The 25823-nt window shown below is 41.2% G+C and overlaps 2 protein-coding genes across 2 annotated transcripts; both read left to right on the forward strand.

Moving 5' to 3' along the window:
* Window positions 1-4754: 4754 nt before the first annotated feature.
* Window positions 4755-8523, forward strand: LOC310938362 (interleukin-1 receptor type 2-like; the record flags this gene model as incomplete). The annotated part of the gene is made up of 9 exons (XM_083902855.1): window positions 4755-4842; window positions 5613-5871; window positions 6419-6593; window positions 6698-6854; window positions 7238-7324; window positions 7438-7503; window positions 7636-7765; window positions 8155-8300; window positions 8378-8523. The coding sequence occupies 9 exons, from the start codon at window positions 4755-4757 to the stop codon at window positions 8521-8523; spliced, it is 1254 nt and encodes a 417-aa protein (XP_083758981.1).
* A 2095-nt stretch (window positions 8524-10618) lies between these two features.
* LOC310938363 (interleukin-1 receptor type 1) lies at window positions 10619-25786 on the forward strand (the record flags this gene model as incomplete). The annotated part of the gene is made up of 12 exons (XM_083902856.1): window positions 10619-10693; window positions 20049-20132; window positions 21389-21632; window positions 21734-21926; window positions 22348-22519; window positions 22931-22993; window positions 23745-23883; window positions 23968-24122; window positions 24265-24408; window positions 24860-25027; window positions 25112-25401; window positions 25496-25786. Exons 1-12 carry the CDS (start codon window positions 10624-10626, stop codon window positions 25784-25786), a joined length of 2013 nt encoding a protein of 670 aa, XP_083758982.1. The 5' UTR covers window positions 10619-10623.
* Between the last annotated feature and the right edge of the window lie 37 nt (window positions 25787-25823).

Consider the following 25823-nt stretch of genomic DNA (forward strand, 5'->3'; position numbering starts at 1 on the left):
CTGGAGCAGTTTTTTTTATTTATTTTTTTCCACTTCCTGAAAGACGGAATGTTAGTGAACGTGTTCAGGCTCACGTCGTCAGGAAATCAGGGAGTGTCACACATTTCATTATCGATCACCTGACTATTTACTAATCCACACACAGTCACATACAGCCTGAAAGACTATGCTAATCCTTCAGATTAACACGACAAAGAGATGTTTGAGAAAACAAAAATAAAAACAAACACTCGTGAGGATTAAAAGTGGAAAAAACACAGTGAAATAACCCTCATGTTTTTATATTAGCAGCTACTTTAGCCAGACAGCGTAGCATTGATGTTAGCTATTTCTGTCTCCCCAGACTACGTGGCATTGGTGTTCTATGCTAGCAGCTACTGTAGCCAGAGCGATGTTGGCAGCTACTTTAGCCATAAAATATGACATCTGTATTTGAAGCTAGCAGCTACTCTAGCAAGAGTAATGTTAGCAGCTACTTTAGCCATAAAATATGACATCTGTATTTGAAGCTAGCAGCTACTGTAGCAAGATTAATGTTAGCAACTACTTTAGCCATAAAATATGGCATCTGTTTTCGACGCTAGCAGCTACTGGAGCAAGAATAATGTTAGCAGCTACTTTAGCCATAAAATATGGCATCTGTTTTCGACACTAGCAGCTACTGGAGCAAGAATAATGTTAGCAGCTAATTTAGCCAGAAAATGTGGGACCGGCATTTGATATTAGCATCTGTTAGCATCTGTTAGCAGCTACTGTAGCCAGATTGATATTAGACATTGGCGCTTTATCTCTCTAGCTTGTAGCCTGGTAGCACCGGCGTTTGCTAGTATTGGTGTTTCATTGGTTTATTCATTTATTAAGTTTCTGAGAAGAAAAAAATTAACTGACGTAAAATAATCACAATTAACTGAACTTAACCAACAATTGACAAATGCGGAGTATTTGAAAATGTAAAGAAAACGAGTTTAAATGGAAACATCAGTGAATTAAATTACTATAGAATCGGTGTGTGTGTGCAGTGACACACACTGACACACACACACAGTGCAGGGCAGTGGTGACTTGTACAGGACACAGCGTTACATTGGGAAACCTGTGAATTTTCCTGCTCAGTGGGCGTGAACATAGAAAAGAGCAGATTTCCCTCGAGAGACGAAGAGGAAACGATCACATGACGTCTCAGTCCACTCTCATCATCATCATCTGACCGCTCTGTGCTGACCATCGCTCTGTCTGCACCTCTACACTCTGTGAGTACACAAGGGGTGTCTTTACCTGCAAATGTACACATATGCAGTATTGTGTGTGTGTATGTGTGTATATATGTATGTGTGTGTGTATATATGTATGTGTGTGTGTATATATGTATGTGTGTGTATATATGTATGCATGTGTATATATGCGTGTGTATATATGTATATACATGTGTGTATATACATGTGTGTATATGTATATATGTGTATGTGTGTGTTTATATGTGTATATATATGCAATATATGTGTGCATATATATGTGTGTAAACACTGTATATATAGATATATATACACACATTGAGAGAGATGTGTGTGTATGTATATACATATATAATTGTAACAAATTGTTTCAAATTTCAATTTAAAAGCATATTTGGATTTTTTGGTTCATTTTGTCCATATTATTGGGCTCATATTTTGTGTATGTGCTGTTTATATATATACATATATATGTATATATACACATACATACATACATATATATATATATATATATATATATATATATATATAAACAGCGTATTTACTTCCGGTCCGGATAACTTCATAATAAAGGTATTAAAACGGTGAACTATAATTCTAACATAGATTTTGAATAAAACATGTTCCATTCCAGTGTATCTTTACTCTACTACTGTGTGGAGACATTTCTAAATAAAAGTCCATATTTTCCAAGTGGCATAATCGGCCACTTTTGAGCTACTGTAAAACTATTTTGCACAATAATTCCTGCCTATGGATGGTATCTCTGTCTTCTACACATTTAAGACTTCACTCACAGTCAATATCAAGCATTTTTACTGTACTACCAATATGGAGAAATTCAACTTTAAATATCCATGTTTGTTATGTTTTAATCCATCAATAAATGCTTCTAGTTTAAAAGGGATTTACAAAACAACATGGAATTATATAATTACATTATCATCTCTCGCTATATATATAAATAATTATACTGCATTGACGTTTGAGTATGTGCTACCTGATCTCCGCCACCAGATGTCACTCGCGCTGAATCAATCGTTTAGCGGGCGGAGTCAAACGTTTAGCTCCACCCACGTTGAGCCTCTCCCCGATCTGCGTACTGCAGTCAGGTGCAGAGAGTGGAGGCGGGACTTCCGCTACAATTAAAGAGACGCTTGATTTGTTCTCTCGCGTTTGTCCTTACAGGCTCCGGTAGAAACATGGCGTCTCGCTGCTAACAGTGGCTATGCAACCGCGGCCCGCGACCGTGTTATTTTACATGACTTTTTGAAACACTACGAAAATGAAACAAAAACTATTATACAGCGACTAGACAATGCAGGAGCACATAATATGTATAAAAAAAGTGGATTTTGGGTTCATATAAACCAATAAATACTAAACAGTGTCCCTTTAACTCCAGAGTAAATGAACCTTATACATTCAAATTAGTAAAATTACATTCAACACATGTCTCTTCCGGTACATGAAAACATTGAAATATGAATGAGTTGCTCCGACCCAACATCTAATTCTCCTTAAAATTGTGCCGCAGCGTGTGCAGGAAGCAAACACACCCACACACCGTAATTGTTAGCGGACTCAACCAAATCACTTACAAAAATAACACTTAAATTACTCACCGGAAAGCTCACCGTTCGGCACAATCACCATGAAATCGCGACTCAAACTCCCGGTGCCGATCCACTTTTGCAGGTCCAGGTGACAAAAGAAATAAAACAGCCATTAGCTTAGCATATAGCATCTCCCAACTGTCCATCTTTAGCAATTTGACCGTCGCTAGCAAACAAGTTAGCCAAAAAGAGAGAACGAGAAAGGCAAAGTAGCTTACGTCTCCTTCGAATAACACGGTTGGTTTCACCATAAGCCCAAAACACATCCAAAAATAACTTAAATCCGTGTAGTAAAAAGGAAAAGTCTGACATTTTTCCGTCAGCGCAATGTCAACGACAATCCTCCTCGCGCCCGTCTGCTACCTGCTGTCGCACTTTTTTCACGCAGCGAAGCTAGATTCTGTTTGGCTGGTTGAGTCAATCATTCCAGATCACGCAGCGAAGCTAGATTCTGTTTGGCTGGTTATTTTGTTTTTGTTTGTATGGTTCCTATTTAATAACTACAGTTAAAGTTGTTTTTAAAGTTAGTTGTTTTTTCTATTATTTTCGTTTTCATGGTTAGAGCCTAGTAACATGGGTTACATATACACGTGTGTGTATATATGTACATATATATATATATAATTTGTATATATATGTATATATACATAATTTGACATTTGATTTAATTCATATATCATAACAGACAGACAGCATTTAATGCAAAGTCAGTATTTCTGTGTTTTTCATTAGTTATAGTTTTGATTTTTTTTTTTTTTCGTAAAATGCTTAGTTTTAGTTTAATTAAGAATTTTTGTAATATGGAATATTTGCCAAGATTCCAAAAGTTCAAAATAATACGTATTGTGTCATAAAAAACATTTTAAAACTGCATTAGGACGCGTAAACAACCATTCCTGAATCAAACAATAAAAGACTAGTGTTTATTAACGTTTAACTTTATAACCTTATGTCCCACAATATAAACAACAACACTTTATTATAATAAGCTTTATTTGGCCCAAGTCAGACGTGTCGAGACGGGTTGTGGGGAAAGGAAAAAACAGCAAATCAAACAAACGACTTCTCAAACGCAAAAATCTGAGTCATAAATCTGAAATATTTTTGCCTCTAAGTGTCATAATCCCACACCTCAGTGTGTGTCACATATATATTTATCTAATCCCAGCTGATTTTACTTCTTTCTTTCCTCTTTTTTTAATGATTCAGCGACACTCCCCCGCTTTTTATGAATGGAATCACCCTTTGATGACACAAGGAAACTCTATCAGGGAAAATTTGCATCACACATACGTGTGTGCGTGTGTGTGCGTGCGCGTGTGTGTGTGTGTGTGTGTGTGTGTCACATCACAGACGAGAAGTGAAACGAACCATGTTGTGCATCTGTGAGGAAACTGACCACAGAATAGAATACAATATAGTTTTATGTATAAAAACAGAATAAATCAGCATAGATTACAGTAAAATAAACATAACATTAAAATGTATATTAATCTCCCTGATCACTAATCTAGTCTATATGATATGACTTATTATGAGGATTATTATGGTCTGTTAACTGGTGACCTTTGTACTGCAGTGACTGTGACTCACTGTTGTCTCAGTGAGGACACTGTGGGGGCGTGGCTGACTATGTGGGGGCGTGGCAGACACTGTGGGGGCGTGGCTGACTATGTGGGGCGTGGTCAACCATCAAACCCTGTGATGTCACACGTTTTACGACCTACAAAAAGACCCGAAAACAAAGTTTTGCGCCAATGAAAGTCGTCGCTACAACATATAGTGTGTGTGTGTGTGTGTGTTTGTTCACTCACTCATTGACACTGTGTGTGTGTGTGTGTGTGTGTGTTCACTCACTCATTGACACTGTGTGTGTGTGTGTGTGTGTGTTCAGGCTGTCATCATGGTCAGGTGGACTGTTATATTTGCTGTTTTCATCGTTTATCAAGTTCATGGACGACCACGACTGTTTCCTGCTCTGCCTGAGAAAGGTGAGACTATGTTTATATTTATGTTTATATATATATATGTATATATTATATATTTATGTATGTATGTATGTATGTATGTATATATGTATGTGTATATGTATATGTATATGTATATGTATATGTATATATATGTATGTATGTATATATGTATGTGTATATATATGTATATGTATATGTATATATATGTAGTATGTGTATATGTATATATATGTATGTATGCATGCATATATGTATGTATGCATGTATATATGTATATGTATGTATGTATATATGTATGAAGGCATGTATGTATGTATGTATATGTATGTATGTATGCATGTATATATGTGTATATATATATGTATATGTATACGTATATACGTATGCATGTATATGTATATATGTGTGTATATATGTTTATATGTGTATATATGTTTATATATATGCCAGTGTGCATGTATATGTATCCAGATGTACATATGTGTGTGTATATATATTTAAAATGTACGTTTGTGTATATATACTGTATACACATTTATTAATATACACACACACATATAAAAAATGTACGTATGTGTATATGTTTGTGCGTATGTATTTATGTGTATGAATTTACATTCATATTTACATTAAGAGGTATTAACACACATGCCATTACAATATTTAATGAGTAAATGAATTATTAACAATATGTTACTGTATTGTTTCTTATGCTTTCATTAACTGTAATAATTCGGTATGTTTAATTAACAATCATTAACAGTGTTGTTGTTGTTGTTGTTGTGTTGCAGAGGGTTGTCACCTGGTGGATCCAGAGGTGCAGATCTTCAGAGTGGAGGGAGAAGCCGTCGTCCTGTCGTTCCCGTTGTTTAGCAGCGTGCTGAGAGTTCGCAACATAGCCCCGCCCACCGCGTCCTACCTCATCACCAGGGACGACGGGGTGGAGGGCGTGGCCTACGAGGGAGAAGGGCGTGTCCAGCAGCGAGACAGGCGGCTGTGGCTCCTCCCAGCTCAGGCTTCAGACTCGGGGGATTACATCTGCACTTACAGGTGAGAAGCCGTTTTCTTCTCATTTTAAATGGATGATGTTTGCTGTGTCGCATCTTTAACTTTCGTCCGTCTTTTGTTCATTTAAATAAAAAAATGCCGTTTCAACTCTTTAAATGTTAGCATTGCTACAAACCTCAATGCTAACAGCTATGCTAGTTAGCATAGTGTTACGCCAGGATTTGCATCTCTGGAAGAAGTGGAGAGGAAAACGAAGAAGAAACAAATTCGGCAAAATTTTATGTTTTTTTTTTTCCCGTCATTTACGAAGCATGTTAATTCAAAATGGCCGACTTCCTGTCGCGTTGAGGTCATGGTACCAATGGAATTTTTTGGGCACGTTAACGGCAGTTTTTCCAAACGTGGCACCGGCGTCCAGATATCGTTTACCAGTTAGCTCCTTTAGCTTATATAGCGCCGGTTAGCGCACCTACAGTCGAGCTGCAAATAGCCAGCGTACCTGTGTACTGCGTATGTGTGCGACTGTTTTTAAAGTTTCGTAAACATGACGTCTTTATATAAATTGTCCTTTACTTTACTTCCTGTGCAGAAATGACAGTTACTGCATCCACGGGAGAATCTCGCTGCAGGTGTTTGCGTCGCCCTCTGTGGACGTGGACAGACTGTCCTACCCCGTCTACCTCTCAGTGGGAGAGAGACTGTCCTTCAACTGTCCGTCTGTGAGTCACTTCAACAGGACAGACGGACTCGTAGAGTGGTTCAAGGTGAGGATAGAAAAACAACGCCCGCTTTTCACTAAAATGGCTCCCTGAAAGGCGACCGTGTGCTTTTATGTTGACACACTCTCCTGCGCGTCGCTTCCTGACAGAATTCCAGCTCCTCGGCTTCTTTCAGCCGAGAGCGAGGAAAACTCCTGATCGCCGCGGCGACGAGACGGGACGCAGGCGTCTACACCTGCAGACTCAGCGTGGTCATCGACCAGCAGACGTACGCGGTCAGCAGAGTCGTCCTGATCCACGTGCAAGGTCGGACATTTTACTTCATTGTTTCATGGGAGGTTCCGGTGCGTTCTATTTGTAGTCGCAAGTCGGAAATTTCCGACATCATATTTCTGTGAATCTGAAGAGTTTTTTAACGACAATACCCAACAAAATATATAACATACCTCATCGTTTTTAGATACTTTAATGAATAAATGTTGCATATTGTGTCTTTACTGACAAAATAGTACATTAAATTAACAAAAGCAGCATCTTTTTCATCACCACTGACATAAATTGGAGCCGTTTTACATTTTTCTCATGCCTTTAATTATAAGTATATTGCGCCCTCTGCTGGCCACATGCAGTAAGTGCAACACAAACTGCTCATTGTCGTATAAACACTTGTGTTTATGACTCTCTCTCAGGTCAAGACCCTGAAATCACTACCACTGTACCTCATCCCTCTGTGACCTCTGACCCCGGGTCAGTCAGCAACAGCAGCACAGATCAAGGTGAGAGGAACAAATAATTATATATATATATATATGTGTATATATATATGTATGTGTATATGTATATATGCATTTAAAAAATGCATTTTAATGTTTGTATTTTTTGTCTCCAGTATTTAAACCTCCTGTGATTGTTTCACCGTTGAATGGCAGCATTTTTGAAAGTGCTCACGGTGAGTGTATATATACATATATATATTTATATTTATACTCATGGTGAGTGTACATATATATATATTTATACTGTGTAAAGATATTTATATATAAAGAACTCATAAATCGTAATTTCATGTGCTAACTTTCAGGCTCAGCTCTGGAACTGTCCTGCAAAGTTCTCGCCGACTGTCGAGTGGCAGATTCCACCGCGGTCACGTGGCTCGTCGACGGCCAATCGGTGGAGACGTCGTACCTGGATGGGCGGGCCCTGCAGGGAGGAAGGAGGTACTGCAGGCTTTTGTCACGATCGCATTGTACCACGATTCTCGAGTTCCGATCTTTAGCCTCGCTAGGACGATAATTCAGCTTTCTTAATGTCATGTAAACACGTTAGTCTGACTGATATCAAGCTAGCCTTAGTCGGACTATCATACCTGGATAATGCGAATCATAGTCCGATTACTCGCTTAGTCGGACTGGAGCTGGACCCGGAAGAAGACGGAAACTTTTGACCACTTTTGGAGACGAGATTTGCGTAAACGCCATCGCGCTAGCTTTTAGGGAGATGCAGTCAGACGTACGCGGTCACTGAATTGCGATTAGATTAGCCAGATTACTGTTCCTAAGATGCTAATTTTAACGCTAACGTCCGTACGTCTTTGTGTGTCACGCAGCGTAACCCGGTCGTCCGAACTCTGCCACATCGAACTGAGACTGATCGTCAAGGAGATAACGGACGAAGACGTGCAGACGCAGCTCAAGTGCGTCGCTCGCAACCGAGCGGGGAAACAGGAAGTAGTCGCACAGATTCACCTCGAGGGTAAGTTGTTGTTTTTTAATATCGTAATTATGTAACATTTTAACGTTAAATGTCCTGGACCTTCCGTGTCTCCACAGACGCCACGTTCACGTGGCTGGTCGTGGCCGCCGTGGCCGCCTCCTGCTTCCTCGCCGTGGTTTCCGTGTTTCTCTACGTCCTCCTGAAACCGAACAGGAAGAGGAAGTTGGATTATATTCTGGCTCGACAAAACAGCACCTTCTAACTCTGAGGGCGGAGTAGCTAGGAAAAGAAAGACGTTGTTTTTACGCGAGAATATATTCCTGTTTACGTGTTACAGAGCGTTTAATGTGATTATGACTGCACATTTTCAGTGTATATAATATTATACTGAGCTGTGTATGCCCCCTGCTGGCCGCCACAGCTGCCAGCAGGCTGCCGCTGATTTTCTTCATGGACTTTGGTGCAGAGAGAGACTGCAACACAAACGTGTTTAAAGGGTAAAAAATAAAGTTGTGAACACATATTTAAGACGTCATAGACTAAAGTAGGAGTGGAAATGTGAGTTCTGTCTAGAAATGGATCATAACATATAACAGTAGGGGGCGCTCACAGCTCAATATGATTTTTTTTTTTTTTTTTTGATTTCTTTGTCATTATAACACTCCTTAAAAATATACAGTCATCGTTTTTATATCATTGTCAAAGTATAATTAAATACCTAATATATTAGTGAAGTTTGGACTGAGGCTGCAATAGTGAATAATAAATGTTTTGCTTCATGTTAAATGGTGTAAAATGAACACTTCATATCATAAATATATAAATATCATAAATGTTCTCAGGGAAAACATGTCGAAGTGTATTGTTGTTGTTTTTTTCATTAATCGTGATTTAATCCTGTAAAAGAAGATTTCTGCTGGATTTAAACAATAAATAAATAAATTAATAATAATAATAATAATAATAATAATAATAATCTCCATGTAATTTCATTGCACCAGTGTGAGAGAGATGAATGTTTTCTCAGGTTCTTCTTGGTGTAAAAGAGTTTAAAGAAACACTGACGTGAACAAACGGTTAAAAAAAAAAGAAAAAAAAAGACTTGTTGTACTTCCCATTTCAGCCACCAGAGGTCTCACTATTACAGCTTTTTAAATGGACGCTTCAAAGGCACAGGAAGGGGGAAAAAAACTGGGATTTAACTAAAGTGATTCAAAAACAGCAGATGTTTGGAAGTGTGTGATTGTTTTTGTCCTTTTAAGCGTTTTTTAAATAAAGTTCTGTGAGAGTCGTGAGTCATGTGACTGAGCAGGATCCAGTGTTCTGTTCTCCTCCCTGTGATTACTCAACAGACGTTAGGACACTGGAGAGGAAGTTGCAACACGTGCTGAAGACTCCACAGAAAAGGAAGTCAGAGCCTGAGGAGGTCAGAGTCTGAGGAGGTTTAGAACCTGAGGAGGTCAGAACCTGAGGAGGTCAGAACCTGAGGAGGTCAGAGTCTGAGGAGGTCAGAGTCTGAGGAGGTTTAGAACCTGAGGAGGTCAGAACCTGAGGAGGTCAGAACCTGAGGAGGTCAGAGTCTGAGGAGGTCAGAGTCTGAGGAGGTCAGAACCTGAGGAGGTCAGAACCTGAGGAGGTCAGAACCTGAGGAGGTCAGAGTCTGAGGAGGTCAGAGTCTGAGGAGGTCAGAACCTGAGGAGGTCAGAACCTGAGGAGGTCAGAGTCTGAGGAGGTCAGAACCTGAGGAGGTCAGAACCTGAGGAGGTCAGAGCCTGAGGAGGTCAGAGTCTGAGGAGGTCAGAGTCTGAGGAGGTCAGAACCTGAGGAGGACAGAACCTGAGGAGGTCAGAGTCTGAGGAGGTCAGAACCTGAGGAGGTCAGAACCTGAGGAGGTCAGAACCTGAGGAGGTCAGAGCCTGAGGAGGTCAGAACCTGAGGAGGTCAGAACCTGAGGAGGTCAGAACCTGAGGAGGTCAAAGTCTGATGAGGTCAGAACCTGAGGAGGTCAGAACCTGAGGAGGTCAGAGCCTGAGGAGGTCAGAGCCTGAGGAGGTCAGAGCCTGAGGAGGTCAGAACCTGAGGAGGTCAGAGCCTGAGGAGGTCAGAGTCTGAGGAGGTCAGAACCTGAGGAGGTCAGAACCTGAGGTCGGAGCCTGAGGAGGTCAGAACCTGAGGAGGTCAGAGTCTAAAGAGGTCAGAGTCTGAGGAGGTCAGAACCTGAGGAGGTCAGAGCCTGAGGAGGTCAGAGTCTAAAGAGGTCAGAGTCTGAGGAGGTCAGAACCTGAGGAGGTCAGAGCCTGAGACCAGGGAGACCACCATGGTTCTACAGGATCGTCTTCATGGATCCACCTGAAGAGGTTTGATGTTTGATGTTTTCTTCGTCTTCGTCGTCTTCGTCTTCTTCTTCTTCTGCTGCTGTTTCCTCTTCACTGGTGAGTTTTGTCCTCTGACAGCTGCTGTCAGGTCCACATCAGTACTAGTGTTGTCATGGTAACCATGTTGTTTTTCAGGGGGGAGGAGTTTGTCAACATACAGAGCAGCTTCAGAAAACAGTATGTCAATATATATACATATATATATATATATGTATCAACCAAGTATACATGTATGTATGTATGTATATGTATATATACATCTATAAATATATACATTTTTTGTTTACATATGTATATATGTGTAATATATGTATATATATATACATATGTGTGTGTATATATACATAGATATATGTATATATACACATAGATAGCATTTTCTAGAAAATGTTCAAACTATTACGGGATGTGTCTGCACTGAAGAGCATGAGAGTTAGTTAAAATAATGCAGGGCTCACAGTGTGTTGAAGATAGATAGATGGATACATATATGTGTGTGTGTGTATATATGTATATCTATATATATATATATAGATATATATATATATACGTGTGTATATATATGAACATGTTTGTATATATGTATATGTATATATATATATGTGTATATGTATATACGTGTATATGTATATACGTTTATATGTATATGTGTATATGTATATACCGATATCTGTATATGTATACTTATATGTGTATATACAACATGCGTACATACGTATACATATATACGTATATAAACGTATGTGTATGAAGAGAAGAAGCTCTGTATTTCATTTTAAAACAACTTTAGTGTCGAGTACTAACTGTGGTAAAAAACCCACTCAGGAAGCTTCGTCATCATCATCATCATCACCCACGTCTAACCACACACAACTTCCCCTGTGTGTGTGTGTGTGTGTGAGTAAACACACGGTTGAAGGTGATGTTTCTCTCGTTCTCAGTGCGTTTCATGTTTTCTGTTGGAAAACGAGGTTCAGTTAAAACCCTTCAGGTCTCAGGTGTCGTGGGGGGAAAACCCAGTGTCTGCTCACACCTCCAGCAATATATGAGAAACATGTTTAATCCTCATATACTTTCATTATCTCGTCTTTGTGTGGAGATAAAGCTGAAGGATATGTACAGTGAGATGTGTTAGATGTGATGGAATCGACTGTAAATGTGGTCAAATGTGCCACTTTTTGTCCGTTAAGGTGCGGCACTGACTTTATTATTATAATTATTATTATTATTATTATTATTATTATAATATTGAAGTAGTTAAAACTGTTTTCCACCTGTTGACTCAAAGGAAGTTGAAAACAAAGAGTTGATGGAGGTGAAACATAAACACACTTTTCGCCTCCTCTAACATTGTCGGCAGTGTTTTCCTGTCATGTGGCGACACGCTGGGGTCAAAGGTCAGGCTTCCTCTGCTCGTCCACTCATTCGCCCTGTGAGACATATATATATATATATATATATATATATATATATAAATATATAAAATAATTCTTCAGAAGTTACGTACTGTGTTTTTAACACAAACAGGAAAGACTGCTCATAAAAGAAGAAAGAGAGACCACAGCGAGTGAATGACGAGTGAAACCACTCACACACTCTGTTCGATGTTTATCAGGTTTTTATTCACCGTCTATGTTGTGATACTAATCTAGATTAGGATTATTAATGGGCATCATATCTCCTCCTCCTCCTCCTCCTCCTCCTCCTCCTCCTCCTCCTCCTCCAGTTCAGTCATTTTTCTTGTCTTTATCTCAAACATTTCCGCTGATAAACGAGAGTCTTTAATTTCATCGACATTTTCCCCAGAGATGGTTTAAAAATAACGAGCAGCTACGAGCTAACAGAGCTGAAGCTTAAGAGGCCTTGGAGAAAACACTTGAAAAGTGAAATGTCCTTGCATTTGAGGGACTTGGTCCTGGAAAGTCATTGAAAAATCCTTGAATTTGAGTGAATTAGTCTTGGAAAGTCCCCCAAAAGTCCTTGAATCTGAGGAAATTGGTCCTGGAAAGTCCTTGAAAAGTCCTTGCATTTGAGGGAATCGGTCCTGGAAAGTCCTTGAAAAGTCCTTGAATTAGAGAGACTTGTTCCTGAAAAGTCCTTGACAAGTCATTGAATGTGAGGGAATTGGTCCTTGAAAGTCCTTGCATTTGAGGGAATCGGTCCTGGAAATTCCTTGAATTTGAGAGAATTGGTCCCTAGATAGTCTCTGAAAAGTCCTCGAATTTGAGGGAAATAGTCCTTGAAAATCCTTGAAAGGTCCTTGGATTTCAGGGAATTAGTCCTGGAAAGACGTTGACTTTCAGGGAATTGGTCCTGGAAAGTCATTGAAAAGTCCTTGAAATTTAGGAAATCGATCTTGGATAGTCCTTGAAAAGTCCTTGCATTTGAGGGAATCGGTCCTGGAAAGTCCTTGAAAAGTCCTTGAATTAGAGAGACTTGTTCCTGAAAAGTCCTTGACAAGTCATTGAATGTGAGGGAATCGGTCCTGGAAAGTCCTTGAATTTGAGGGACTTGTTCCTGGAAAGTCCTTGAAAAGTAATTGAATCTGAGAGAATCGGTACTGGAAATTCCTTGAATTTGAGGGAATTGGTCCCTAGATAGTCTCTGAAAAGTCCTCGATTTTGAGGGAAATAGTCCTTGAAAGTCCTTGAAAGGTCCTTGGATTTCAGGGAATTAGTCCTGGAAAGAGACGTTGAATTTCAGGGAATTGGTGCTGGAAAGTCATTGAAAAGTCCTTGAATTTTAGGAAATCGATCCTGGAGAGTCCTTGAAAGGTCCTTAAATTTGAGGGAACTGGTCCTAGATAGTCCTAAGTCCCTAAAGTTGAAGTGGGGAAACCCTGTATTTCTATGAACCTTCAGTTTTGGATTTGAGGGAATTGGTCCTGAACCAAACGTCTATGAAACGGTTCATATTTTTTTCAGAATAAAAGCTCTGAATTTCTATATGAAATGGTGAAAAATCAGATTTTTGAAAAAACATCAGTGGGACCAGATACTGATGCTGCTGTGCCAGGTGTGGTCCACGCTCCACCAGTTGCTGACCACTGATCTGTGTGGTTTACTTTTACAGATACGTTTGGATTGTGGGGAAATATTTTCTGTATTACTGTGTGTGTGTGTGTGTGTGTGTGTGTGTGTGTGTGTGTGTGTGTGTGTGTGTGTGTGTGTCAGAGTTTCAGGTCAAATCTCTTTTACAGTCACGTCTCCTCCCTGATAAGAAGCAGTAACTTCAGTTAAAAACCTCCCACCACCTCCTGACATCAACAGCTAACTTATTGCCCACAGAGACTTTCACAATAAAACTCACCTTCTTTTTTTTTTAAACCCAACGTGCAGAAGCAGAAGCTGCAGTTGGGTTTTTTTTTTTTTTTTATCTCACCACATTCTGATCTTTATGCAAATTAAATCTAACCACATGAAACCACAGAATAATCTACTTTCACTCGACTTTTCTTCTCTTTTTTTTCAGTTTTTTTGTTTTGTCTCTTATCTCGAGTGTTTATTTATTATTTTAAAATAAAATTCCTCATTTTGGCAATAAACGGAATTTGCAATACATTTTGAGGGGTTTGTGTGTGTGTTTGTGCGCGACACAGCTGTGAAGTTGTGGTGCGTGTGATATTCAGTCACACTCACAACATTCGAGACTGTATTTTGGAAGAATTTCAAAATAAAAGTGCTTGTTTTAGTATGTGACGCGTCACGCTCTGGGGGTCACAATGAAAAAACGCATCAATGTGGCAAAATTAATGAATAAAATTTTTGTGAAAACGGAAGAGGTATGTCTTGTGCTTTTTGTTTTGCGTTTGTGTTTTGCGTTTGTGTTGTTTGTTTTGCGTTTGTGTTGTTTTTTGTTTTGTGATTTGCGTTTGTGCTTTTTGTTTTGCGTTTTTTGTTTTGCGTTTGTGTTTTTTGTTTTGCATTTGAGTTTTTTGTTTTGCGTTCTTGTTTTTTGTTTTGCATTTGAGTTTTTTGTTTTGCGTTTGTGTTTTTTGTTTTGCATTTGAGTTTTTTGTTTTGCGTTTGTGTTTTTTGTTTTGCATTTGAGTTTTTTGTTTTGCGTTCTTGTTTTTTGTTTTGCATTTGAGTTTTTTGTTTTGCGTTTGTGCTTTTTTGCATTTGAGTTTTTTGTTTTGCGTTTGTGCTTTTTTGCGTTTGAGTTTTTTGTTTTGCGTTTGAGTTTTTTTGCATTTGAGTAGTTTGTTTTGCGTTTGAGTTTTTTTGCATTTGAGTTTTTTGTTTTGCGTTTGTGCTTTTTTGCATTTGAGTTTTTTGTTTTGCATTTGAGTTTTTTTTTTTGCTTTTTTGCTTTTTGTTTTGTGTTTGAGATTTTTGTTTTGCGTTTGTGTTTTGCACCTCAGGGCCACCGTAATTTTTTACTATTTTAACAGCCACAGTTTTGAAACCTGTGCTTTAAACAACAACTCCAGGTCCAGAAAATTGTGTTTGTCAGAGAGTTTGTGTTGGATTTGTCTCTCACAGATTTCAGTGAGCGCATGTGGGGTTTTTTTATTTAGTTTTTTGGAAGCGTGGGTTTTTGACTCTGGGGCAAGTCCAGGCGAAAGAGGAGCGTGGGAAGACCAGAAAACTCAAGTGAGAGCAGCCTCGTGTGTGTGTGTGTGTTTTTAGAGGCGCTGTTTGTTAGCAATGCAGCGGTTTTTCAAAGTTTCCACGTATCACGTACCACATAGACACATGCATATATACACACATATATATATGTGCGCTTCACTGTGCACGTGCGGTCACAAGGTGTCATCTTTCTCATGAATCCCGTCGACTTCCCTCCCACTCGTGTCAGCGTTGACATCGCTGCACACCGCGGTTAATGGAGACACGACTTCCTGTGAGGAAACTGTCAAAAAGAGGAAAGTTTAAAGTGTTGATGCATGCAGTGTTTTTTTTTGTTTTTTTGTCAGTTGACGATGATGCACAGCAGATTATCGTCTTTTTTCCCAGCCAACAGATTATTGATATATTCTGGATTGTATTGCAATTCACGTGTAAAATGCAAGTACACACTGCAAAGAAAGTCTGATTAATGCAGTGATTAGATTCTTAGTTAAATAGTGGTTTGGTCCAGGGCCGTTCCAAGCCTTTATGGGGCCATAAGCCGAATTTGGTTTGGTAAAACTACAGCACTAAGTGTGTAAAATAAGAGCAAATAACTTAAGAATATTAAGGTATCAAAATAGCCTCACGTACGAAGTTTCGAGCAGATCGGTCAACGTACGGCGAAGTTAACGGTCACAGGAAGCAAGCTAAATTTTAAAATGGCTAACTTCCTGTCGGGTCAAGGTCATTTTGGTTTGGTGACGTGTTCAGGGCCGGTCTCTTTCTTGTGTCGCGTATGAAGTTTTGAGTCGATCGGTCGACGTACGGCAAAGTTACAGGGCACTTCCTGTTTTGTGGCGAATGGTCGAAAATTCGCCAGAACTCCGATGGTTGCTGTGGCCACGCCCCTTTTGGTAACTTTTCATCTCTGATGTGTTCAGTACAAATTGGCCAAGTTTTTTTTTTTTTAGTTTTTTTTTACGTTGGTATGTTTAAGTTGCGCTGACGAATTTGTTCATTTACACAATCGCCAAGATGGACCCCAAATTCAAAATGGCTGACTTCCTGTTGAGTTGAGGCCATGGTCCCTATAGACTTTTTTGTTCGTCTTGGGCTGTGACATGTTCCCACCAATTTTTGGGATATTTGGTGGAACTTAGTTTCTGCGTTGTCCTACCGGGTTTCACCTTTGGGGGGTGCTATTGAGTAATATTGCACCACTTGTGCATAATAATGTGATTTTATGACATTTTTCACCAGTTCTGTTTTCTGTGCTGAATGTTTAGTGCCTCAAAAATGTGATTTTTTTTAAATTAACTTCAAACGCTGACTTTACCATAAATGTCAGAAAATGTTTGTGTTTCCCTGACGCTTCTGGAAAAAGTGTTTTGATGAGTCAGATTTGGAGGAGATTCTGTCGCCTTCCCTTTCAGACACCAAACAATCAGAGGATGTTAAAAAAAAAGTGTTAGGGTGATGGAAAATATCAGCACTGATGTGTTTATCCTCCACGCGATGAGTAAGTGTGACTTTGCAGAAGTTGCTGGGAAATGTGGGCCATTTTTAGGGAGAATTAAAGCTGCAGTGTGTAACCTTCGATAGCGTCTGTTTGCTCTTTGATAACAGCAACAATGTAGCATCGTTTGTTTGTTTGCTGCGTCCATGACGCGATACCACTTTTTCATGACCGATACCGATATCAGTCCGATACAGTCATTTTAGTCTGCGCAGCTGATTCAAGCTATTTCAAAGACATCATTCTCCAACTGGGCAACAAGTATTCTGCGCCCATTACGACACGACACCGATATCTGACCAGTATCGGTATTGGTATCAGTCCGATGCCAATACTGATACTGAGTATCGTATCGGCTCATTCCTAGATGTTTTGAGTAGTAGAAATCCATTCTGGAACTTTTCATAGACTGCCGTATATAGGATATAGGACCGCTTCGATATCCGACCAGTATCAGATCGGTATCGGTCTGATTTCGGCTCATTCCTCTATGTTTTGAGCAGAAGAATTCACTTCTGGAACTTATCATGGAGACTTCTTCTTGCAATATATCAGCCTTTTGGATTAAATCTGGTTTTACATTTTAATCGCTACGATATCTGACCAGTATCGGATCGGTATTGGCCCGATATGGCCTCATGCCTAGATGTTTTGAGCAGAAGAATTCACTTCTGAAACTTGTCAGAGACCCTTCTTCCTGCAGTATATAGGATTTTTGGATTATATCGTATTTGACATTTTTATCTCTCCGATATCCGACCAGTATCCGATTGCTATTGGACCGATATTGGCTCATTCCTCGATGTTTTGAGCAGACAAATTCACTTTTGGAACTTCTCGTGAACGCTTCTTCGTACAAGATGTAGGATTTTTGGATTGTATCGGATTTTAAACTTTTATCTGTCTGATAATATGACCAGTATCGGTTTGATATCGGGATATCGGTTTGGTTGCGAGATGTTTTGAACAGTTTTTGGGAACTATTCCTTATGCAAGATATCTGACCAGTATCAGTATCGGTGTATCAGTTAAAAAACAAACAAAAAAATCGTACTTTTTCAGCGTAGTTTATACTTAATAAAATATAATTTAAATGTATAAAATTTACTATATTTTACTACCCTCAGAAAATACACTCGTCATGATGATGTTTTGTAAACAGAACATGGACTTAAGTAAATAAGAGCGTGACCTCCGTGTTGTTTACAAGTCCTCGATATGTTCATGTTGTCACAACCTTGGACCAGCGATCGCCGCGTCATCGAGAAAACAGATGGACAGAGTTTGCCTGACCTGGCAGATTACAGGCAGATTACAGGCAGATTACGCTCCACTGCCCCTTTAACTCAGGGCAAACACAAGCGAATGGACACGCGTTGCTTTTTCCTGAAATCAAACATTGCACAAATTTGTTCCGTTTATCGGCTCATTTCCCAACAACGTGTGGTTTTTGCGACACAAGCACTTTTTTTTTTTTTACAACACTGAGTTCACACACAGTGCTCTCTTTAGTGTTTGCCACGCTGCACACAGGAAGTGATTTATATCACGGCAACAGGTTGCAACAAAGAAGCATTAGCGGAAAAGTTCCAGACGTTAATTCTATGTTTAAAAAAACAACGAATGAGATGATAGGATATTGAGAAGTTAAGAATTTATCTTTTTAATTTCGTAAGCGGCTAACTCTCCTGCACAAAATGAGCATTTTTAGCTCATAGGAAAAGCAGAAATAAGTAGCTTATTGTTGTCGCAAGGGTGACATTCTGCGATTTTCCCACTCTGTGAACTGTTTTCAAGAGCTAGCATGTCATAGTTTACCAAAAATGCGATATCTTAAAAACTTTTAGTGATTTGTTTTTGTGTGGACAGCATCAGGGCTAGCTTAAAGAATGAACAGATTTGAGCCACTTAGCAAAGTCTCACCTGATAAAATGTACGTCAGTCTGCGTCTAAGATGACTTAAGAATAAGTTTGTGACTTTATCTCACCATTAGAGAGCCTTTTTAAACATGGAAGCTAACGTTTGTAATCAGCTAACTCTTCTGCGTCAAACTCTGTAACCTATTTTCAAGAGCTAGCATGTCAGACTTTACCAAAAACACGATATCGTTAAAAACTTTTAGGGGATTCATCTCGACTTGTTTTTGAGTGGACAGCATCTCAGATTTTTAGCCAATTAGCACCGCCAGAGAGCCTTTTTAAACATGGAAGCTAACGTTTGTAATCAGCTAACTCTTCTGCACCAAATCCCATGGAGAAAATCAGCATTTTTAGCTCATGGGAACACAGGAGGTGCTGGTTTTCCCACTGTGTGACCTATTTTTAAGAGCTAGCATATCATAGTTTACCAAAAACTTTTAGTGGATTCATCTCGACTTGTTTTTGTGCGGAGCATCACAGAGCTAGCTTGAAGAATGAACAGATTTTTACCCAATTAGCACCGCCAGAGAGCCTTTTTAAACATGGAAGCTAACGTTTGTGGTCAGCTAACTCTTCTGCACCAAAACCCGTAGAGAAAATCTTAATTTTTAGCTCCGAGGGGAACCGATTTCAAACGCCGAAATCACAAAACAAATACGTGAACTTAGCGACGTAGGCGGCGGCGGATCGACACCTCGTGTGTTGCTGTGAATTTCTCTATGGACTTTGGAATGAGGCGAGATAAAGCAGTGAATCACCACTTAAAGGTGTAACCGACTAAAGTCGTGTCAGGACTCGACTGACTGGAGCAGTTTTGTTTTCTTTTTATAGAGCGTGTCCTTTATTCATTCATGCATTCATTCAGTCATTCATTCGTCTGAGTCGGAATGTTCACTCGGAGGTGAGGATCGTTCAAGGAATCTCCGGGCATTTTTCCCAAACTGTGACGTTGCGCGCTTTGTCAGAGGTTTCCAGATAAATCACAAATTACAGCGCGCACGCCAACATTTTGTCATCTGTGTGTGTGTGTGTGTGTGTGTGTGTGTGTGTGTGTGTGTGTGTGTGTGTGTTAGAGGGAGGGAGGTTTACAGAGGGGTGTGTTCAAGCAGTGTGTGTGTGTGTGTGTGTGTGTGTAAGGAACAGAGTCACGTTTAGAAAATATGAAGTAGTGTGAAGTTTGATGTGAAAGAGTAACTGAGTTTTCCTCTGGTGACCTCTGGTGACCTCTGGTGACCTCCCTCCTGTTCCAGTAAGTCTTCGGTTGTTTGTTTAAAGTCTTTTTGTATGATGCAACGGCCTCTGTGTGTGTGTGTGTGTGTGTGTGTGTGTGTGTGTGTGTGTGTGTGTGTGTGTGTGTGTGTGTGTGCTGTCACTGCGATGCTCAGTCCTCACTCGTTGACCGTCCATGTGTGTTTTTCAGCCATGGATCTGAAGCTGAATGTGAAGTTTCTGAGTTTCCTGCTCTTCTGTGGATGGTTTGGGATCAGCGTGGGATTTCTGCGAGGTGAGTTCCGAGTCTACGTGCGTTTAAATGTAAAACAACGTCTGGACTTTATGCTTCGGCTTATTTAATATTCACTTTCAAACAGTAATAAGTAATATCTGGATCAATTACGTGTAATTATTAGACTATTACACAAGAAATTAGGCTTAAAATTAAAAGAAGTGACTTTCAAACCAGTTACAGTCACCACAGATCATTTATCACCTAAAAAAATCTAATATCTATGCCATAATATAGATATTTATAATATCCAAACATTGCATCATCGTCGTCAAACATATCTATATCCGCAAGAATATTCAAGCGTTAACTATTTCATGTTTACACGTCTCGGTGTGTCTGGTCTTCGTCCAACGACCGCAGAGACGACCACAGGGTTTCGCTGCCACCTTGTGGCCGCTGCTGGAACTGCAGCAACCTTGTGTTTTATATGTCATTTTCACATAACAACACTTTGGCCTAAAAACATGCGAGGAAGAGGATGATTTTGTCTGCCGTGGCTCTGCTCGGTCAACGGTATCGTCACCGATCAGTGTTTTCTCAGGTGGTTCTTGGTATAAAAGGTTTGAGAAACCATTGTTTTGGATGTTTGACTGAGGGAGAGAGAGAGAGAGAGAGAGAGAGAGAGAAAAAAAGAAGGGAAAACTGACCACTAAGTTTATGTGAAGCCGTGAGTAAAAGTGGAAAATTCCACTTGAGTGACATCGAGTTTGATGGAAAACTCCCTGAAGGCAAACACACAATGTTCTCCGGGCAACACGAGCTACTCACTGAACGCCAGAGAGAGAGAGAGAGGGAAACGTCCAAGAAGTGGTTTTATTTAAAGGTGCATGATGTAATAAATCATAAAATCCTCCTAATATGTCACAGAGACTCGGGAATAATGTTCATATAACAAACTGAACTCACCAACAACAACAGTACAGACTAAATATTTGCGTTAAAACATTTTTTTTTGCAGACTGCAAATCATGTTTATGTTTTGGAATCACGATTTGGCGTCAGGTGGCGCCACCTACCGCCGTCTACCAATCATTGCGATCAGTAGAGTCTCAGCTGCCGAACAACCACGGGGTTGCCAGTTACGTCAGAAAACGAAAACACTAAAAGACCTCGGTGTTTTAAATTTTAGTGTAGTAACCGTTTTTGGCCACATTCTTACATATGGCGCCTTTAAAAAAAACGTTATTTCCCCTGTTTTCTGTCCTCTAACCCGTTCTTCTTCTTCTTCTTCTTCTTTACCGTTCTTTACCCAGAGAACTGCACCAACCACAAGGCCCAGTTTGACGTTATCTCGGTTCCCGGCGACGCGGCGATGCTCAACAGCACGCTGGTGTCGCCCAGATTCTTCGACTTCGCCGTCGTCCCGTACAACGTCACCTGGTACAAGTCGGGCCAAGTCATGAGCAACCGGACCGGACGGGTCCTGGTGCGGGGGGAGACTCTGTGGTTCCTCAGCGTCGCGCTGGACGACGCCGGGGAATACGTGGCCGTACTGAGGTAATTCACAACCTGATGTGCTGTTAAGCTAAGCTAAGCTAAGCTAAGCTAACATGCACTTCAAGATGTTTGGCACTGAAACTTTTTCCATTTTCCAACAGGACGCCGTTTCACTGCTACAATCAGTCCATCAGGCTTGAGGTCGACCTGCCCGTTGCCGGACAGTGTGGACGACCACAGAAGGCTAAACAAGAGCTAACAAAGGGCGTCAACGACAACCTCTCGTGCCCGCTGAAGAACTACATCAATAAACTCAACAGCTACAAGATCAATTCCTCTGTCACGTGGTACAGGGTGAGTTGTGGCGAAGGGCCAATTCCAATTCCTATCTTAACCCTCAAGCTCAACCCTTAATCTTAACCGGCCCTCAAAACCAAAGTGTTTTACTGCCATCTTGTGGCCGCGGTTGGAACTGCAGCAATATTGTGTTTTATGTCATTTTCCCTTCTTGAAAAACGGAGAAACAAAAGCACTTTGGACCAAGTGTTGAGGGTTATTTTGTCACTTAGAAATGGGACACCCCTTAAATGCAGATACGTCTTCAGACTGTTGGGGGGGCAGAATAACGCGAAAGCCGCGTCCAGTCTGTCAACTCCAAAAAGAAGAAGAAGATCATTAAGATTGAGGGTTAAGCAAGGAATTGGAATTCACCCAAACTCCTGTTCTTTGTTTTTTTTACCGTTACAAACACCTCATGATTCTTATCCTCACGTAGGGTTGCGAGCCCATAGAAGACTCGACGGGGCAGTACATCTACAGAGACAATACCACGCTGATCATTACGGGGGTGGACATTCACAACAAGCACGCCTACACCTGCACTTTGACCTTCAACCTCGGAGGAATCACGAGGTCCGTGTCGGAGACGATTGACGCTGATGTCAGAGGTTAGAACATTTGAGATTTGTGTACGATAGAATCACCCCAAAGCCCCGGAGATGGTAAGGAGTGCGAAAAATGATCTGAAACAGAATGGGACAAAATATTTTATCGGCAAAGAGGCCAACTTTCACACAGTGGCCATAAAGTGCTCAAAACGACCACAAGAGGGCCCCCAAGTGGAACGGTTCGGTTTGGTACAGTACTGTACGTATTTCTCTGCGTTTCCATTAGGAACAGTACCAAAATAACCAGCCTCGACTGTTCCATTCTTTGGCACAAACCAGGATGACTTTCAGTGAATGTCGAATTCAAACTGTTTTTTCTAGTTTTTCTAGTCAGTCATCGGTTAGAGAAAGCTTGAGTCTGTGATTCTGAGTAAACAGTAAAACTGTATCTGATGCTGCTTGTCTTTCCAGTGGAATATTCCATGCCTCCACAGCTGCGGGAACCAACCAATACAACGTTCAGTGCACACATTGGTGAGTCCTCGTCTTTATGTCTTGGGACGTTCCTTTTCTGTAAGATTGTGACTTGGGACGTTCCTTTTCCGTAAAAAATGTCTCTTGGGACGTTCCTTTTCTGTGAGAATTGTGACTTGGGACGTTCCGTTTCCGTAAGAATTGTGACTTGGAACGTTCCTTTTTCATAAGAATTGTGACTTGGGACGTTCCTTTTCTGTAAGTTTGTGTTTTGGAATGTTCCTTTTCCGTAAAAATTGTGACTTGGGACGTTCCTTTTTCATAAGAATTGTGACTTGGGACGTTCCTTTTCTGTAAGTTTGTGACTTGGAATGTTCCGTTTCCGTAAGAATTGTGACTTGAAACGTTCCTTTTTGTAAGATTGTGACTTGGGACGTTCCTTTTCGGTAAGAATAGTAGCTTGGGACGTTCCTTTTCTGTAAGAATTGTGACTTGGAATGTTCCGTTTCCGTAAGAATTGTGACTTGGAACATTCCTTTTTGTAAGATTGTGACTTGGGATGTTCCTTTTCGGTAAGAATAGTAGCTTGGGACGTTCCTTTTCTGTAAGAATTGTGACTTGGAATGTTCCGTTCCTGTAAGAATTTTGGCTTGGGACGTTCCTTTTCCGTAAAATTTGTCTCAAATTCTGTACATTTGTTTGTTTCAGCACTAATACAATGAAAAAAGCCTTTATAAGGTGATTTTGTGATTCAAAAAATAGTTTATTATTGGAGTTAAATGTCTGTTTTTGCTTTCTACATGTGGTTTAGGTTCCAGTCTCAGCCGACCCTGCAGCGTCTTTGTGCCGGGTATTGGGCTGCCCTTCATCGACGTTATCTGGATGGCCGGATCCAAACTCATCACAACCAACGATCCGTCCGACCGCATCTACATCAACAAAACTAAATCGTCAGTTCTTTGCCCATTTGTCTGTTTATCAGCGTGTTCTGCAGCAGAAAAAAAGCTGATTATCTGACCGTTCTCTCGCCTCAGTTTGCCGATGGAAGACGGACCACACCAAGGCTGGCTGTTGGAGGACGTGCTGACGATTACTGAGCTCAGGGAGGAAGATTTCTTCATCAACTACACGTGTCAAGCTCAGAGTCCTCGAGGGCATCCTAAAGCATTTTTCACTTTGCTACCAGCAGGTAAAAGAAAAGAACTACTCGTATATTTTACTACAGGACATTGGGTCAACCCAACCCCCCGTTGCTCCCCGGGTGCTGTTTCTAGTCGTCCAGTCTTGACGTAATAGTAACTCTCTGTGATGATCATCATCGTTATCTACAGATCCAGACCTCCGGCTTCCCATCGGGTCCGTGTTCGGCTGTGTGACGTTCCTCTTCATCACCAGCGTCACGGTCTACTACCTTTTCAAGGTGGATATTGTGCTGTGGTTCAGGAGAGTGTTCCCAGTCCTCTATAGCAACAAAGGTAACAATCACACACTTCTTCTTTTTTTGTGGATTAAGACTTGGTTTTAGAGCTAGGGTTCAGATTAAGTTCATAATTCATCAACTCAAAACTTCTTATCCTTCTGATGTAGTCACAGTGGATGGAAATACACACATTTTTCTTTTGCACAACGTTTGAAAATGCACTAAAGTCGCCTCACAAAGACAGATTCTCAACGTGCCAAACATGGGAAATGCCCACAGTGACGCTTAATATACAGTGTACTGTATGTGTAACCACAGTTTTAAATGCAAGGAAACAAACCGACCACAGAGCCGCCTGCAGGGTTCCTCATTAAATGTCACAGACTATTTCCCAAACAGAACCTTTTCACACCTTTTTGAATGACCAAAGTCATTAGACACCCACACACCTACTGTACACGATCTATATATCAGCGTGACTAAGATCTGACCTCCTTCTGCGTCAGACTCGGATGGGAAGCTGTACGACGCCTACGTGGCCTACCCACCACCCCGAGCCATCGGATTCAGCGAGGAAGTGGAGACCTTTGCCCTTCACACGCTGCCTCAAGTGTTGGAAAAGTCCTGCGGCTACAAACTGTTCATAGCAGGTCGCGACTGTCTGCCCGGGGAGGGTAAGCACGTACTTGTGATTTAAAAGTCGTTGTTGAAGTCAAAGTCTTGCCGTGCCTTCATGTCCTGCCGTGTCCTCCCTCCAGCCATCGTGGACTCGGTGGAGGAGAACATGCAAGCCAGCCGCCGCCTCCTCCTCCTCTACACCGCCGCCACGTTCGCCAGCAAGAAGCACGCCAATAGCGCCGGGAGTACCAGCAGCAGCAACAACAACAACCTCTCCAAGAACAACAACAGCGAAGAAAGCAGCGGGGTCTTCGACGAGGACGGCGGCGGCGGCGGCGGCGGCGGCGGCGGCGGACTCCACCGCGACGCCAGGCAGCAGCTGGAGTGTCTGGCGGCCATGCACAGGTCGCTGCTGGAGGGAACGCTCAAGGTCAGAGAAACCGTTTGAATTCATGAAGTAATGTTTTAGCTAGCCGGGGTTGTGATCGGGAAGGCATCTCAAAGGTCTTCGTCCTGCGTCACAGGTGGTCCTGGTGGAGTTGGAGGAGATCAGCCCGGCTCAGCTGGCTCTCTTCCCAGAGTCGGTGCGTCACCTGAGGAAGAAACAGGGCGCGGTGTGTTGGTGGAAAGAGCGAAGGAAAGGGCGGAGGTGGCGGATGTGCGCAACGGCGGACGAGGAGAAAGCCGGACAGGACGCTCAGCCGTCGCCGTCCCTCTCGCCTTCCTCCGGGTTCTGGAAGGAGGTTCGGTATCACATGCCGGTGAGAGGCAAGAGGGCGACGTACCCGGAGACGACTGCGCTGCTGAACCTATGACGAGGACGCGACGTGTTCACAGGAGCTGGTTTCTAAT

Source organism: Microchirus variegatus, assembly GCF_963457635.1.
Source record: "Microchirus variegatus genome assembly, chromosome: 16".
NCBI lineage: Eukaryota > Metazoa > Chordata > Actinopteri > Pleuronectiformes > Soleidae > Microchirus > Microchirus variegatus.